Below are 16445 nucleotides of genomic sequence, written 5' to 3'. Positions count from 1 at the left end.
AACGCCCATTTCAAATCTTCATCTGTGTATTCATTACATATTAAATATTTAGCATACTTAGGTTACGATCATCATACATTTTACTAAGCACACTCAGACACCTAAATACTCTCTTAAAAGTTTGCTTCTTTTTTGTTTCTCTCTTTGAACTGTTCTTGAACCTCTTCTCTGACTAAGTCACACTGTTTAATTATCTCCATTTGTAACTCCTTAGGTTACTTTAATAAAGTTACTTCTATATTAGAAATTTGATCTACTGTTGCAGCTACCTCCTCCCATTAACCTTTTCATTCCTCTCCTTGGCTTTCTAAATTTGAGAAATTTTTGTTTGAGTTTTTTAATTCCTCCCTTTGAGCCTTAGTAAGAGCTACTAATTCCACCATCTTCCTAGTCCTAACTGGGATGCAATTTTAACAGCATTAGGTATAGCCTCGTTCATATTTAAATGGTATCACTAGATTTTGACCTAACTTCCTGAAGCCAGTGAAATGTCTATGTGCTGTTTCAGCTCATCTAATCATGTGTACAGATAACTATTCTATGCTGATAATGTGTCACATGTTGGCTAAGTTATGTAGCAATGAGCTGCTGCATAATTATTGCAATGAGCTGCTGTGCATAATCATTGTGTAGCCAGCTGATTGGCCACTGCACTGTGAAGTGGGGCTGCACTGTTGAGCTGGTCAGCTGCTGCAGGAATGCTTTCATAGATCTCTGCTGCAATTGTAATCTCCAAATCACACTGCGTACTCTACTCACATGCTAAAGGTTACTAAAGCACACAAATATCTTTCACGGTTGACCTCATTGCTACAGTTAACTAACATCCTTTGCCCAACTCCTTTTACTTATTAACACTTCTTTGGTATAAACCAAATTAAACTTATTTCTTCTTATATGTTCAAATTAATTGAAGCATGTCATGTGACTGCTTATTTTTTATCAGTTATTAACTTGGATTGCTCTGGGCAACATTGTATCTTCTTGCATTATTTTCATCAAAATTCTTGGAAATTCTCTTCTTCTTCTTCTTCCTCCTCTTATTATTATTATTATTATTAAAGCTCTCTTCTTTCAGCACCGTTAATTTGCATCCTATCATGGTTGCTGAATGAAATGGCCCAAGTGGGTTTTTAGTATGATACGTTCTGTTCTGTGCACAATCTCTCACCCAGTTGTTATGTGTGCCAACTTTTACCTTACAAATGTCTTGCAGTCACCATTCTTGAAGTTATTCTCTGTAATGGGAATGCTATGCAGTGTCACTAGGCTATGAAGTGAGACATCTTCAGCTTTTGTAGTGGGTGGGCGCTGAAAGGGAGCTCCGATCTATTCAAGCCATTAAAATGACATAGCTGCTTTCACGGCAACTCTTCTGCATTGTTAGTGTAATGTTTTCACTGTACAACTCCATTTAAAATTGAGGGAGAAACAGATCTCTCATAAATGGTAGCTCAACATAGATTGCAACATGTATTGATTTGACAGTTCTGTATTATAGTTTTCACGTATTTTTCAATTGTTCTAGCACTGTTATCGCCCGTGACCTTTGCTCCATGACTCCCAAGGCACAGCCAAACTGTGGTGCCAAAGCATAACCAGCCCTTCCCAACAGGTGGAAATGTCCACTTGTCATTGTCCTTGTTGACGTTCTGAGCTGATGCCTTTTACACTCTAACTGCACATATGGCAAACCAGACCTCTCACTGTGGGATGCTTCACACTTACAACTACCTAAATAATGTTTCTGCTTTCCAGAATCATCATTTGTTGGCCTGAATGGTTAGGAGTGGAGCATGCTATTTCATAGAATAGACATGTTAGACCACAAAGCACAGTTCTGTCTGTCCATTTCCTATGATTTCCAACATTTTTACTAGGTTTTTTCAGGTTAAATGTTTTCAAACCACAGAGCTGCCAGATAACTATAGACACAGCTGCAAAAATTAATGGATAAACAAAAAAAGGCATCTTGACAAACACTGAGGGTAAAAATTAAGATAAATTTGGACTCTTACATCAAAACGTCAGTAGAATGTAATTAAAAAAGATGTGCTTCTAATCTCACATTTGAAAATTGAGAAATCAAAAAGTTTTTCTACAAATGTATTATGAAAAACAGAACAGTATTTGGAATTCACAGAATTGGACACATGCAACTAGATGGTTACAAGTTAAACCACATACCAAAAATGTGAAGCACTTAGAAGGGGAGGAGAAGGCAAAACTAAATTTCACAGGTTAGAGTATATCCAATGTTATTTCAGTGATAACAAAATCAAGTCAAATTTACAAAGCTGCAGCCCATTATTTTATCAATATGATGTTGCAGACTTGCTGGCGTGGATGCATGCATTGATTCAGCTGGAAAGAGTGTCATAAAGTGACTGTAACCTCTCATGGAGCAATCTGGCTCACAACTGTTGTAGCTGGTCCCTTGTATCCTGGATGGAGTTGACGCCATAGTTGATTCCATACAAGTTCAATTGGTAACAGAGTAGGGGATATCACTGACCACAGAAGTATGTCAACATAATGCAGACACTTCACAGCAACATGTGCGATGTTTTGATGAGCATTGTACTGCTGAAAAATGGCACCACAATACTGTTGCATCAGGATACTACAGGAGGATGTAGGATGTCAGTGACATACCACTATGCCATCAGAATTGCCCTCAATCACTGCCAGTTGTTATATGAAGCCATATTCAGTGGCTCCCCATACCATGATATCAGGAGTAACACCATTGGGATCTCTCTCCAGATCATCACCATACTTGTCAACTACGTTCACCCAGAGTACTGCAGAATGGTGATTCATTGTTGAACATAATGTGATACCATTCTACAGCAGTCCATGCTTCCTGGTCATGGCACCACTTCATTTCAGCTGTTTCTGTTGTAATGTTAACAGTTGCTTACACGTGGGGCAGTAGTTCCCTTGCCTGGTTGCTGCTAGTCTCTGTCTAATGGTGCGAGATGACACATAATATTGTAAGGAGTCCATTAGCTGTTCTCGGGCAATGGCATGAGTAGCAATATACAAATAGGAAAGCTCAGCAATTCTGGCCATAGATGGGCCAGTCAGAGTCAACTGACCACCATGTCATCCATTATCCATTGGCATCATTTGGATGTGGTATGGAGGGGTATGTAATCAGAACACCACTCTCACCAGCCACTGTTGGATTAGCAGACCTGGAGCCACTACCACTGAGTCAAGTAGTTCCTTAATTATCATCATGAGGCTGAGTGGAACCGTCCCAGTCCTCTCACCCAGGAAAAATCCCTGGCAGTACTGGGAATTCACCTGGATCCCCCACATGACAGCCTACTATACTGACTTCCTGGCTACAGAGACAGATTATAGACACAAAATGTAGAATAAATTTCAGGCCACAGGCCTAAATGAGTACTGCATTGAATAACTCTTATTAGAGTGCTGTGACTTAGTAAGAGTTTTGAGAATATTACAAGATAGATTATTTAACAATATTCAAGACCCCATCCACTCCCCCCTCCCCCCCCCCCCCCCCCACACACACACACACATAGGAATTTTTTTAAAGTTCATTAGGCAATTAGAGACAGTGTTAATAAGACTGCAGGGAAGAGAGGCTTTATTTAATGCAACAGAACAGCTTTACTCAATACTATAAGCATTCTTCACCATGTTATAAAAATACTAAAATCTGCCCACAACATGCAAAAAAATTCAAAATGTAATTTGGATCATTATTAGACATTAAATCAATACAGATTGGCAAGGCAAATGCTCTTTGATTCTGTGATAATAATAATTAGAAGTCAGTTGAAATCACTGGCTACTAAATTTCCTTCTATTCTTCATAACATTAACTGAAACAATTTTTATCATTACATTATTCAAAGTCACTGACAGTTCAAACATATGGTGAGTAATGGCACCCCTCAGGAAAATGCCCACAAGGCATAATAATAATCAGAGTATGTACCTGTGTTCCTCATTCAACATTTTGAAGAGACTGCTGTGGCACCAGTGAGAGAGCTGGGTGAACCAGGTACAGAATGGAAAAAACAATGCATATTGTGTGGCCTCAGAGGTCGTAACTGCATCATTACACTGAATGACAGAGACAGCTGAGAAGAGCTGCCATGCTCATGAAATATCAACAAAACCCTCAATCTACAGCACTGTCCACAGAACGGATGGTCAAATGGAGGGCTTGAACTAATGACTTCAAAGGTTCTATGTCAAGCTAAGCTGTGGTTTTGTTGACATGTGCCACAGGGTAAAGAACTGTAGATCCCCCTAAATCCACCAAGGTAGAAACTGAAGCTGCATGTGTGATTGTATGGGCAAGACTCAGTATCAGGGATGGCCATAAAATGATTATTGGATCCTTCTGTCGCCCACCAGACTCATCTCCTGATGATGTAACCAAAAACCTTAGAGAAAACCTCAGTTCACTCATAGGTAAGTTCCTCTGTCATAAAGTAATCATCGGTGAAGACTTTAATCATCCAGCAATTAATTGAGAAAATAACAGTTTTGTTAGTGGTGGGCATGATAAGACATCCCGTGAAACTGTACTAAATACCTTCTCTGAAAATTACCTAGAATAGATTTTTAAGAACTCCACTCATGGTGGAAATACATTGGATCTAATGGCAACAAATAGAGCTGACCTCTCTGAGGATGTCCACATCGAAACTGATATCAGTGACCATGATGTGGTTATGACAACAATGATTACCAAAGTAAAAAAGAACAACTAAAACAAGCAGAGAAATATGTTTGTTCAGTAAACTTGATAAAAAATCAGTAGTGTCATATTTCAATGAGGAACTTGAAGCTTTCAGCAGAGTGCAGCAGCGTCTAGAGGAACTCTGGCTCAAGTTTAAAAGAATAGTTGATCATGCACTGGATAGATATGTACCCAGTAGAACAATTCATAATGGTAGGGAATCTCCATGGTATACAGTCACTGTAAAGAAACTTCTAACAAAACAGAGATTACTGCATAATAAGTGCAAAATGAAGGCCAGGGCTGTAGACAGACAGATGCTGAATGAAATGCATTCGGCTGTCAAGAGAGCAAAGTGTGAAGCCTTGAATGACTAGCAGAATACTGTCACAGAACCCAAAGAAATTCTGGTTATATGTAAAGGATGTTAGTGGCACCAAAGTTAGTGTCCAGCCCTAGCGAATGAGACAGGAACTGAAATTGAGGGTAGCAAAGCAAAAGCTGAAATGCTTAATTCCATTTTCAAACGCTCCCCTTGAAAAGGAAAACGCAGGAGAATTGCCCCAATTTTAATCCTTGTACCAATGAAAAGATGAAAGAAGTAAGTGTCAATGATGTTGAGAAATAACTGGAATCGTTAAAATGGAAAAAACTCCTGGCTCAGGTGACATCCCTATCAGATAATATAATGAATTTGCAACTGAATTAGTCTCTCTTCTAACTATAATCTATTGTAGATCCCTCGAATATAAAGGCATGCCCAGTTCTTGGAAAAAGGCAGGGTCTACAAGAAGGGTAGCAGAAGTGATCCACAAAACTACCATCCAATATCCTTGACATTGATTTGTTGTAGAATCTTAGAAAATTTTCTGAGCTCAAACATAATGAGGTATCCTGAACATAATGACCTCCTCAGTGCCAACCAGCAGGGATTACAAAAACACTGACAATGTGAAACCCAACTCGGACTTTTCTCACATGACATACTGAAAACTTGGATCAAGCAAACTTGGTAAATGCAGTGTTTCTTTATTTCTGAAAAGCATTTGACTCACTTATTGTCAAAAGTACAATCATAACGGATATCAAGTGAAATTTATGACTGGATTGAGGACTTTTTTGGTAGTCATTGTCAGATGTAGAAGGAACCTCAGGTTTGCCCCAGGGAAGTGTGTTGGGACCTTTTCTGTTCATACTGTGTATGAAAGACTTCACAGACAATATTAATAGCATAAGCAGGCTTTTTTCCGATGATGCAGTAATCTATAATGAAGAACTATCTGAAAGAAGCTGCATAAATATTCAGTCAGATCTTGGTAAGATTTCAAGATGGTGCAGAGATTGGCAACTTGCTCTAAATGTTCAGAAATGTAAAATTTTGCACTTCACAATACAAAAAACATAGTATCTTATTAAATTACCAAATATGCAGCAACCAGTCACAAAATCGTGTTTTATTTATTCACTTTTGCAAATCGATTTCAGCTGATTAACAGCCATCATCGGTGCTTTCAACCAATATGTATCCTAAGTAGTAATACTGTCTTAAGCAGAGGTCAAACATAAAGTGAGTCACTTTTGGAATCAGCCAACTCATGCAAATACCTGGGTGTAATGCTTTTTAGGGATATGAAATGGAATGATCACATAGGTTCAGTTGTGGGTAAGGCAGATGGCAGACTTTGGTTTGTTGGTAGAGTACTGGGAAAGTGCAATCAGTCTACAAAGGATATTGCTTACAAGTCACTAGTGTGAACAGTTCCTAGATTATTGCTCATGTGTAAGGGATCCTTACCAATAGGACTAACAAGGGATATTTCTAGTATACAGGGAAGAGCAGCACAAACGGTCACAGATTTATTTAATCCGTGGGAGAGTGTTACAGAGATATTGAAGGAACTGAACTGGAAGACTCTTGAAGATAGTCATAAACTATCTTGAGAAAGTTTATTAACAAAGCTTCAAGAACTAGCTTTAAATGATTATTCTAGGAATGTACTACAACCCCCTATGCCTCACTCACATAGACATAATGAGGAAAAGAGTAATTACTGCACACACAAAAGTGTTCAAACAATCTTTTTTCCTGCACTCCATACATGAGTGGAACACGAAGAAACTCTAATAACTGGTACAGTGGGATATAACCTCTGCCAAGCACCTCACAGTGGTTTGCAAAGCACAGTTGCAGAAGTCAATGGATCAGGTCAGGATCCCTACCCTGATAGCTGACTTCATGTACAGTCCACACAAGAGTTTGCTTAGATTAGGCATTTCTTCATTCAGAGCCAATAATGAAGCTGTGTAAGACCCCAAAGTATTAGCATAACACAGATGGGACTATTAAAATCCTGGTAATCAGTTGCCAGAGTGTTAGAACCAAAGTCCCACATTTGAAGTAAGTCTAAAACCAGCAGTGAAGCTCACATAATGTTAAGTATAGAAAGCTGGATAAAACCTGAAGTTAATGGTACTGAGGTTTCAGATGTAAATTTAAGTGTATGCTGATAGACAGGTTGATGGGAAATGAATGTAGCATATTTGTAGCAGTAGAAGAGAAACTCAAACCCACTGAGATATAAATTGTAGCTGGATGTGAGATTGTTTGGGCAAAACCCAGTATCACCATTGGATGTAAACTTATATTTGAGCCTTCTACTGGCCACTAGGGTCATCCCTAGAAAAATCAAAATGTTGAGACAAAACCTCAGCTCGCTAATATTTATGTTCCCCAGTCAGAATATTATCATTGTAAAACAACTTATTCATTCAACAACAGAGTGGGAAATTAAAGTTTTGTAAGTAGTGGGTATGATAAGACATCTTGCAATACCCAATACTTTTTTCAAAACCTGCTTAGAATAGACAGTCCGGAACCTTACTTATCTCAGAAATATATCAAATCTAAAGGTGTCTAATAAATCTGAGGTCTTTGAAGAAATTCACATTGAAACTGGTGTCAGTGAACACGGGGAGGTTGCGTGATTACCAAAGTGTAACTACAACAATCAAACAATGGAAAATCCAGGGCAGAAAGTGACAATATTATGAAAAGGAAAGTTGCTACTCACCATATAGCAGAGATGCTGAGTTGCAGATAGGCACATCCAGGCCTTCATCAACAGCACACACACACACACACACACACACACACACACACACACACACACACACACACACACACACACACGCACACACACCCAGGCCTTCGTCAACAGCACACACACACACAAAACTCGCTCACACAACTGCAGTGCAGTCTCAGGCAACTGGTTTCAGTTGCCTCAGACTGCAATCATGTGTGCAAGTTGTGTTTGGGTGTGTGTCTGTTGTTTATTGTTGGAAAAGGCCTTGATTATTGTTGAAAAAGGCCTTGATGGCTGAAAGTTTTAATTGTGAGAGTCTTTTTGTTGTATCTATTTGCAACTCAGCATCTTTGCTATATGGTGAGTATCAACTTTCCTTTTCATAAAGTGCAACTACAGAAAGTCGGAAGATTTACATATTCTGTAAACTAGATAAAGAGGCAGTAGTATTGCATCTCAGTGAAGAACTCTATATCTTTAGCTATGGGCATGAACATGTAGAGGGACAGGAATTCAACTTTAGAATAACTGCAGTTCAACTTAGAATAGTGGTTGATGAAGCACCGGATTCAAATGTACCTTATGGAACAGAATGTGATGGTAGGGACCCCCCCATTGTATACCACAACTTTGTGTCACATGTTAAGGCACACAAGTTAGTGTCTAGACATTCACAAATGACACAGGAATTGGAGCTGAGGTAAGCAGTGGAAAATAAGAAATGATTAACTCCATTTTCAAATCAAGGAGTACAGCCTCAGTTTAACTTTCACACCATTGCAAAGATGAGTGATACAGTGGTGTTAAGTAATTACTAAAACTGATCAAGTCCCTATGATTATATACAGAAGTTGGAAACTGAGGTGACAACTGTTTTAAACATAATATACAATAGATCTCTTTAATAAAAGAAGTTCCTCCTTTGGTTGAAGGAAAGTACATATCATGCTCATCTATAAGAAGGGTGGCAGAAATGATCCCCTAAAGTACCATCCAGTATTACTGATTACTGACATCCATCTGTTTTAGAATCTTGGAACATAAAATGAGCTCAAACATAATGAGGCATCTCAAACAGAATGACCTCTATGCCATCAGCATGGATTCTGAAAATATCAGTAATGTGAAATCCAGCTCATACTTTTTCACATGACACCCTGAAAGCCATGGATCAAGGCAATTAGGAAGGCACAGGATTTCTTGATTTCTGAAAAACATACGACTTAGTGCCACATCAACACTTATTGACAAAAGTACAATCATATGGGGTATCAAATGAAATCTGTGACTGAACTGAGGATTCTTGGTAGGCAGTACACAGTACGATGGAGAGTCATCGACAAAGGTAGAATTATGTCCTGCATGCCCCAGACTGGGACCCTTGCACTTCATGTTGTACCTACATTAATAACTAAGCAGGCTATAAAATAGTAATCTTAGATGACAAAGTTATCTATGATACAACATTATCAAGGATTACAGCTTCACAACAGAAGATATAGAGACAATAACAAGTGTGTGACAGTTTACATAAAGTAGAGACTTGTTCCCAAGCACTCTTTCTTTTTTTTTTTTTTTTTTTTTTTTTTTTTTTTTTTTTTTTTTTTTTTTTTTGTTCATACTGTAATAACCTTCCAGATCTACATTTTAGAAAGTGTGTGTGTGTGGGGGGGGGGGGGGGGGGGGCAAATTATTGTAACTTTGTATATGAAATTCCAATACACTTGACTAGTCAGTTCAGATACTCTGAAAGCGAAGATCAACATATCTTAATCAGAGTTATTTCTCACCTTTGGGGCAAATGAGTAAAATTATGTTGTATTTATGCTCATTTGTTTATGCTTTGAGGGCCACTGTCTCAATCTGAGCTACTTCTCGTCTTTGCGGCAGGTAAGAAAACTATGTTGTATTTAGTTTCATGTTTGTATGACACTACCATAGAGAAATGTTTTACTAACACTGATAACAGATAACAATATGCATAATTAGGAATCAGGATTCTATCAGAGAAATCTGAATTTGCACTTATGCAACAGTACATACACTCATTTTCAGTGGTTGATTTGTAAGAAATGAGATTCTGGCACTGTGACCTTCCAGGGTATGTTTTTGAAATTTAGACTTTTTAACACGTTATCTTAATTATTTTCTGAACATTTTAAAAGTGTGAATACAACATATGTTTCATATTACTTCAACTGCAGCAAAAGTTATATCATACCACAACCTTTTTCTTGCACCCAGACACATTGGCATGTCATAACAACAGTGCGTACCTTCACAAATCAAGCAGTCCTCATTTTTTAATATTGTAGAGGGCAAAATAAATATTTTTCACTTTGATTTCAGTAACAATGATACAAGGAGCAATTTTTACAAAAGAAATAAGTTGTATACTCTGGTTTACAGCATAGAACATTAATTGCCTGATATTTCATTTAGACCTCTAAGAATTTTTTTCTTCCAAATTTGAATTCATAAGTGAGTAATGGTATCATCAAATGTGTATATATGGAACTTCTGTTTCTTTCCAAGTTAGTTATATAGTAAGCTTTTAATCTGAAATGAGCATTTCACAGATTTAAATTACATTTATTTATGACAATGTTATTTTTTCCTACCGCACCTTTGTATTTAATGCGTTATTACTTTTTTACACTCCACACTGTAAATTTTTTTCTTGTTTAGGATCAAGCCTTGTGTCCTGGGACAATGATGGTGGAAGTCTTTCAAATCACAAACGGTCAGATGAAGTCACAGAAAATACCACAGTTACACGTTACATCTATATCAAGCATTCTGATTTACCAGTTCGAATATTCAAGGAAACATCAGTGTGAACATATCAACTGCTACATTCCTTTTACAACAGACTCTTCTCCTGATTTATCACTTCTGGATGTAAACCAAAGAAACCCATGTTAGCATACTTCTTTCTTTTAGAGCAACTATGTTAGTTAATACTTAATTTGAAACATACTAAATATTCTAGTCAAATTAGGATTGTAAGTCTGAAGTGTAAGTAAAGCTCCAGTCAGTCATATGCCAGCAAGAATAACTAAAAAGTCAAAACAAAGATCTACATTATGGATCTGCCTTGCCTTGATATAATGCAATCTTAGGTACATGAATGCCATATGTGCAAACCATAAAACTGAAAAGACAAGATAGTACCTGAATTCATCTTTAAGTGTCAGTGTTTTTGGAAAGCACATATAATATTTGATTTTCTGTGATGTAATTAAACTTATGATCATACAATGAAGTCTTACATGACTGGATGTCTCAACTATTGGTAAATCGTCTAGGTTATATGGCTCTGGCACATGAAACTTTTCTTTTCTTAATATTTCCACCAGAGTTGAGCTGAACATCTTCAGAGTTCCTACTCATTCCACTGAGTCGGCAAGTCTTGCCAGAATGAGAAGCACTTCTGAAGATGTTCAGTGCAATTCTGGATGAAGACGAAATGTTAGGAAAATTGCAAATAATCAGTGTGTGATTGAAAATATCTGCTTCAGTTGTAACTTTGTTTTATTATAAACATGACTGATTTTTGGAAAATCGTATTCACATTTTCAGGTGCACAAATTTAGTAGTCAGTTGCAAGGTGGTCTCATGCTACAACAGGTTGAACTGTGGAACAGGTGGATGTGGTGGCACAGTAACACTTCACAACCACTGCTAAATTTGTGCAACTGAAGATGGGAATATAATTTTCTTGTAACCAGTCATGTTTAAATTGAAACAAAGTTGCAAATGAAGTATTCTCAATCCCACCATGCAGCCCTGTTGCAGATTTTCCATTAACAAAATCCTATGCAAATAATCAGGTTGTGAATCACATCAGAAACAAATGTTCAATATCCATAGTGAACACGTTATGCCCAACCACAAACATACAGAAATTACTGTAAATGGGATATATAATTTTACAATAGCGCTTTCTTGTACAGCCCTGGACCACAGTGCTCTGCGAAGAGTGAAGTGCTGAAAATATTCATTTCACTTCTAACACAATGTAAGATTCACTTTTTGATGGAAATAGTGGTTTATATGTTGACAGGAAACTGAAAGCATATTCAACAATGTGTGACTTTGTATAGAGTTCTTTTAACTAGGAAATCTGCAATGAACATTCTAATCTTCAAACAGTCTTTAGTGCTTTTTCTTTTTAGGTATATTAAGGGATGCAAAAAACCACCATGAGAGACTGCATTGTATGATTTCAACAGCCTGTTTCTTGATAAATTCTCAATATTTCACTTTATATTGATTTAAGATGTTTTTCTGTATCATACATTCCTGCAGAGATTACAAGGAATTCCATTTTCTGATTATTCCCCCATTTTTTCTGCAAATCTTCCTTAGTGTAAACCACAGTTAGAGTAACACTTGAATCTGCTATCGGTGCCTCATTCATTTCATTTGCATTCTTTGGTTTATTTATATCTGTTCATTTACTTAGTTGAGATCATTGGTGTCCAGATTTTTTCCAAATTCTGAATGTGTTGTGCTTTCTATTCATTCATTAGCCTATAATAGTTTATTTTATCTCATTATTTTGTTTCCTTATGCCTCATTGATGTCCCTCAGATACAATGCACATATTCATCTCTCAGTTCTTCCTTCAGCACTAATACTTGTATTTATGAAACATTATTGTCATATATGGCACTTCATATAAAATATTTCTTCGAGAAACGTCACTTATACTGCTGTGTACTCCTTTTGCCCTAAAAAAGGGTTATTATACACTGTTGTGTTTGTTTATTTTAATTTTACTGCTCTCCTTTGTTAAACACACTGAAACAATTTTGTACCTTTATAGTTGGTACAATCCGTAAATAACAGTTATAACATCAATAGCAGTTTGTTACATCCTTAGTTCCTGCAATGATTTATTCATGAAACATCCGTTTACATTACTCCCTGGGTTAAGATAAGCTTAATATAGTCATAGTAGCAGACAGTGCTTTTTGTGGCAGTACTTATTACTTAAACTTGTTCTTACTCTATGGCCCCGTAGGATGGAAATTGTATTATTACTGTCTTTTTGCTGCCTTTAAAATACTTTGAAGATGTAAACAGGTGAGAAATGTGAATGAGATATTACGGAAATGGTATGTAACACTAAACATAATCAGAACATTCTATTTAATAATAAATACAAGAATTAAAGCTTGTAATATTACCATAGCAAATTTATTGTAAAATAAGTACTATTTGTTGTTTCTTTGCAATGCATTTACAATGTACGAGGATAATTTTCTTCCTTGCACCCAGAAGTAATAACTTAGTTCTGTTATAAATAAAGTGTTTAGCATATATGCCACTAGTTAAAATATGTAAGAAAGCAGGATTAAGAAAAAATATAATTGTTGAAGACGTGAACCATAATATTTCAGGTTTCAGTCTTTAAAGAGCAGGCTAGTGTCTAGTATTGTAAGCAAGTATTGTTATAGGCTGTTAATCATTTCTAATTTGTTATGTGTAGAATAAGTTTTTTTGTGTAACTTAAAGGAAATGTATCTAGTCAGACAAATAGTCAAAATGCTTTTCAGCATGTTTACATGTTTTTGTCAGGGAAAAAAAATTGTTGTGCAATTTTTGTTGTGGGACTGTCCATCTCATTAGTGTCTATAATAGAGTAGAATCTCCTGTTATTAGTGTCTTTGGTTTAGCTATATGGCTTATACACCAAGACATATTTTGTATATTCATTCTCAAACTATGTACAAAATTTCAATAAGATGCCTGGGCATTTAATATTGCTTAAGTTACAGAAGAATTATACTTTGCTTTTGTTTCTGGATTTTTTAAACATAACAGTTTAATTTTTTAGTTGAAACAGGTGATAAGACTTGTTGTATTGCTTATAAAATTATCTTTGTTCTACAACTTTTAAGGGAGTTTTTAATCACTGCTTGTATGTGTTCATGATAGAGTCTTAGAAATCATTCATTGGCAAAGCTATCAGATAAGATCTTAATTTTGATGAGACAGTACAGAGAGGAACAAATTCTCTGGCTGCAATTAGTAGCTTTACACAGTAACTGAATCCCAAAGGAATATTTGTTTATAATCATCACTTCGGTTAAATTAAGGTCTTTCATGCCCATTTTTCTTTTCATGGTACAAATTCAATAGTGACTTATTTGATTGGTATTTTATAGGATACAATAGTAAACTCTAATGAAATCACACACTAGGAGATGGGGTTGGAGGATACAGAAACACTGCAGAGAAGTAGTAAAATACCTCCTGAGGTAAAAACAACATTCAACTCCAAACTCATTAATAGGGCACGCACATAATATGTGGGGGGGGGGGGGGGGGAGTACAAAGGATGTAATGATTCATATTTATAACTTGCATTTGTTAATACGTTTCTACCTTTTTTTCCTGGCTGGATTGATGTGTGCTGGCCCTTTAAAAAATTCCTAATAGGTAACATGTGATTTTGTGCATAAAACTTTTGTTAAAGGAGGAATGTGAATATTTTGTTACCTTAGAGTATTTACAACAGTTTGTGGTGACTAACTGAAGCATTCAAAGAGCATTTATTTCCAATCTTCATCTTTAATGTGTTGCCCTGGAATGTAACATTTCATAATCCATTTTGTCACTGAGAGCTAAATAATACAAATAATGCTACTGTCCATTCAATTCATATGCTAAAAACAAATGTTTTGCTGTCCACTGTTATATAGTAGACTCGTATAGTGAAACTTTGTGTATTATACTGCATTTGTATGTGTAGTTAGTGAGCAATCTCAGGGTACACAGTGAACTGGTGTGTACTTGCTTGTGGTTTCTGTATGTGAACAAGTTTCATTGGAAAATTAACAATAATACAGAAAAATATTCATTCAGGATGGAGATAAACAAGAAAACTTCTGTTTTTGTTATTAGCAGTAAATCATTTCCACATGCATTTATGGCTAAGTCTGCATGTTATCTTAAATTCTAGTATTCATGCTTCTTAAGAAATCTTTCTTTCTTATTAACAAACATATATTCATATATATAAAGCTGTACAAGATATTAGTGTCTTTTCTCTTATGTATCTCAGGTCTGAAACCATAATTTAAATTTCTTTATTTCTAATATTGTCGTACATGATTTCTTGGTTACTATTGTCTGTCATTAAACACATGCTCAAAGCAATAAATAAAGATTGAACAATATATAAAATAAATCATCACAAGCTTAGTTAATCAAAAATCAATGTTTCCTGCAAAATATTAAGTGTATAAGCTCTCAGGTAACATGAAATTTTACTACTGAGTCTTGAAAACTTAGTGTTATTTTTTCTCATTTATTGCTGTGTCTTCTTTGTGCTAGATAAGACATTTCACACATAGTCAAATAAAAGCAAAAAGGATTCCTGCTTATTTGTTAACAGCCAACAGAAGATTAACAAAAAGTGTCACAAATGCTTTCTGAACCAAACCAAATGTTCCTTCAAGGGAGGGGGGGATCGGGGGGAGGGAGAGAGAGAGAGAGAGAGAGAGAGAGAGAGAGAGAGAGAGAGAGAGAGAGAGAGAAGGATTACCATCATTTGCAGTTACTTTCCTCCACTTCTTACAGATTTTAAAAGAAATTAGATTCATAACAGGATTTCTTTAATTCTTTTGTTTTTCAGAATTATTTGATTAGTTAATACAGACTTTTGCATAGTAATCTGTATTTGCATCTCATAAAACAACATTTATTTCAATTTTTTAATGTTTATGTCGAGCAAAGTTTTCCTGCACTGGGGATGCCTTGCACCAGATGTCTAAATTACAGTAAAGATAATGTTTACCCACAGGACTGAAGGAAAGCAGAAACAAATTTTATTACCAGGTTACAACTGGAAGTTTTAACAGAAAATGTAATCAACATTGCCGGCTATTAACTCTAGTATCCATCAAGCTCTGGCACAGAGAAAAAAAGCCACACTTCCTAAAAATCCAGAATCCTAAACCTCTCACCTGGTTCAGATTCATTGATGACATCTTTGTTATCTGGATTGAAGGTGGGGACACCCTATTCACATTCCTCCAGAACCTCAACAACCTCTCCCCCATTTGCTTCACCTGGTTCTACTCAATCCAACAAGCCACCTTCCTAGATGTTGACCTCCAGTGGCTGAGTAGTTCTAGGTGCTTCAGTCCGAACTGCGCTGCTGCTACGGTCTGTAATGCACCTCTTTCTCCGGGGGACAAATACTAATTATTATCAGTAGTAGTATATTAAGCTACAAATTATCATTTTAAACCTGTGTGGTCTCCCTGGTGTACCTAATCGACCACCAGTCCCTGTCACGCTGTTCACTCTAACAACAGAGTACATACAGGGTTGAAGACATGGAGAAAGATAAGTATCATCACAATTTGAATTTAGAGTAATATAACTTTCTTACCTTTATTGGCTGTTGTTCCACGCTCATTGTCCAGTGATGAATCTCGCCATCTGCTGTTTGTTAAATCAATATGAGGTCCAATTTTGCTGCGTAAGAACTGACACATAGTTAAACTTCCAACTTTTATTTTATAAATGCTGATCCTGATGATATTCAATAATTTTCAATGTAACAGCTTTTCCAATACATCATTTCATTCCCTCTATCCTTGACCTTCTCA

General features: G+C 36.3%; 1 protein-coding gene across 3 annotated transcripts in view; it reads left to right on the top strand.

Moving 5' to 3' along the window:
• Positions 1-15019, top strand: part of LOC126354250 (inositol polyphosphate-5-phosphatase A) — a 311452-nt gene extending 296433 nt beyond the window's left edge. For 2 of the 3 annotated variants that reach the window (XM_050003765.1, XM_050003764.1), the window contains one exon: positions 10504-15019. In XM_050003765.1, coding sequence (XP_049859722.1) covers positions 10504-10655 — 152 coding nt within the window. In that variant the 3' untranslated portion in view covers positions 10656-15019. The remainder of the gene's footprint in view (positions 1-10503) is intronic. The other variant, XM_050003766.1, reaches the window with a different exon arrangement.
• Positions 15020-16445: the final 1426 nt, after the last annotated feature.

The sequence above is a fragment of the Schistocerca gregaria genome, chromosome 3, assembly GCF_023897955.1.
Source record: "Schistocerca gregaria isolate iqSchGreg1 chromosome 3, iqSchGreg1.2, whole genome shotgun sequence".
Lineage (NCBI taxonomy): Eukaryota > Metazoa > Arthropoda > Insecta > Orthoptera > Acrididae > Schistocerca > Schistocerca gregaria.
The sequence above is the reverse complement of the archived record's forward strand: the minus strand, read 5'-3'. Positions and strand labels throughout refer to the sequence as shown.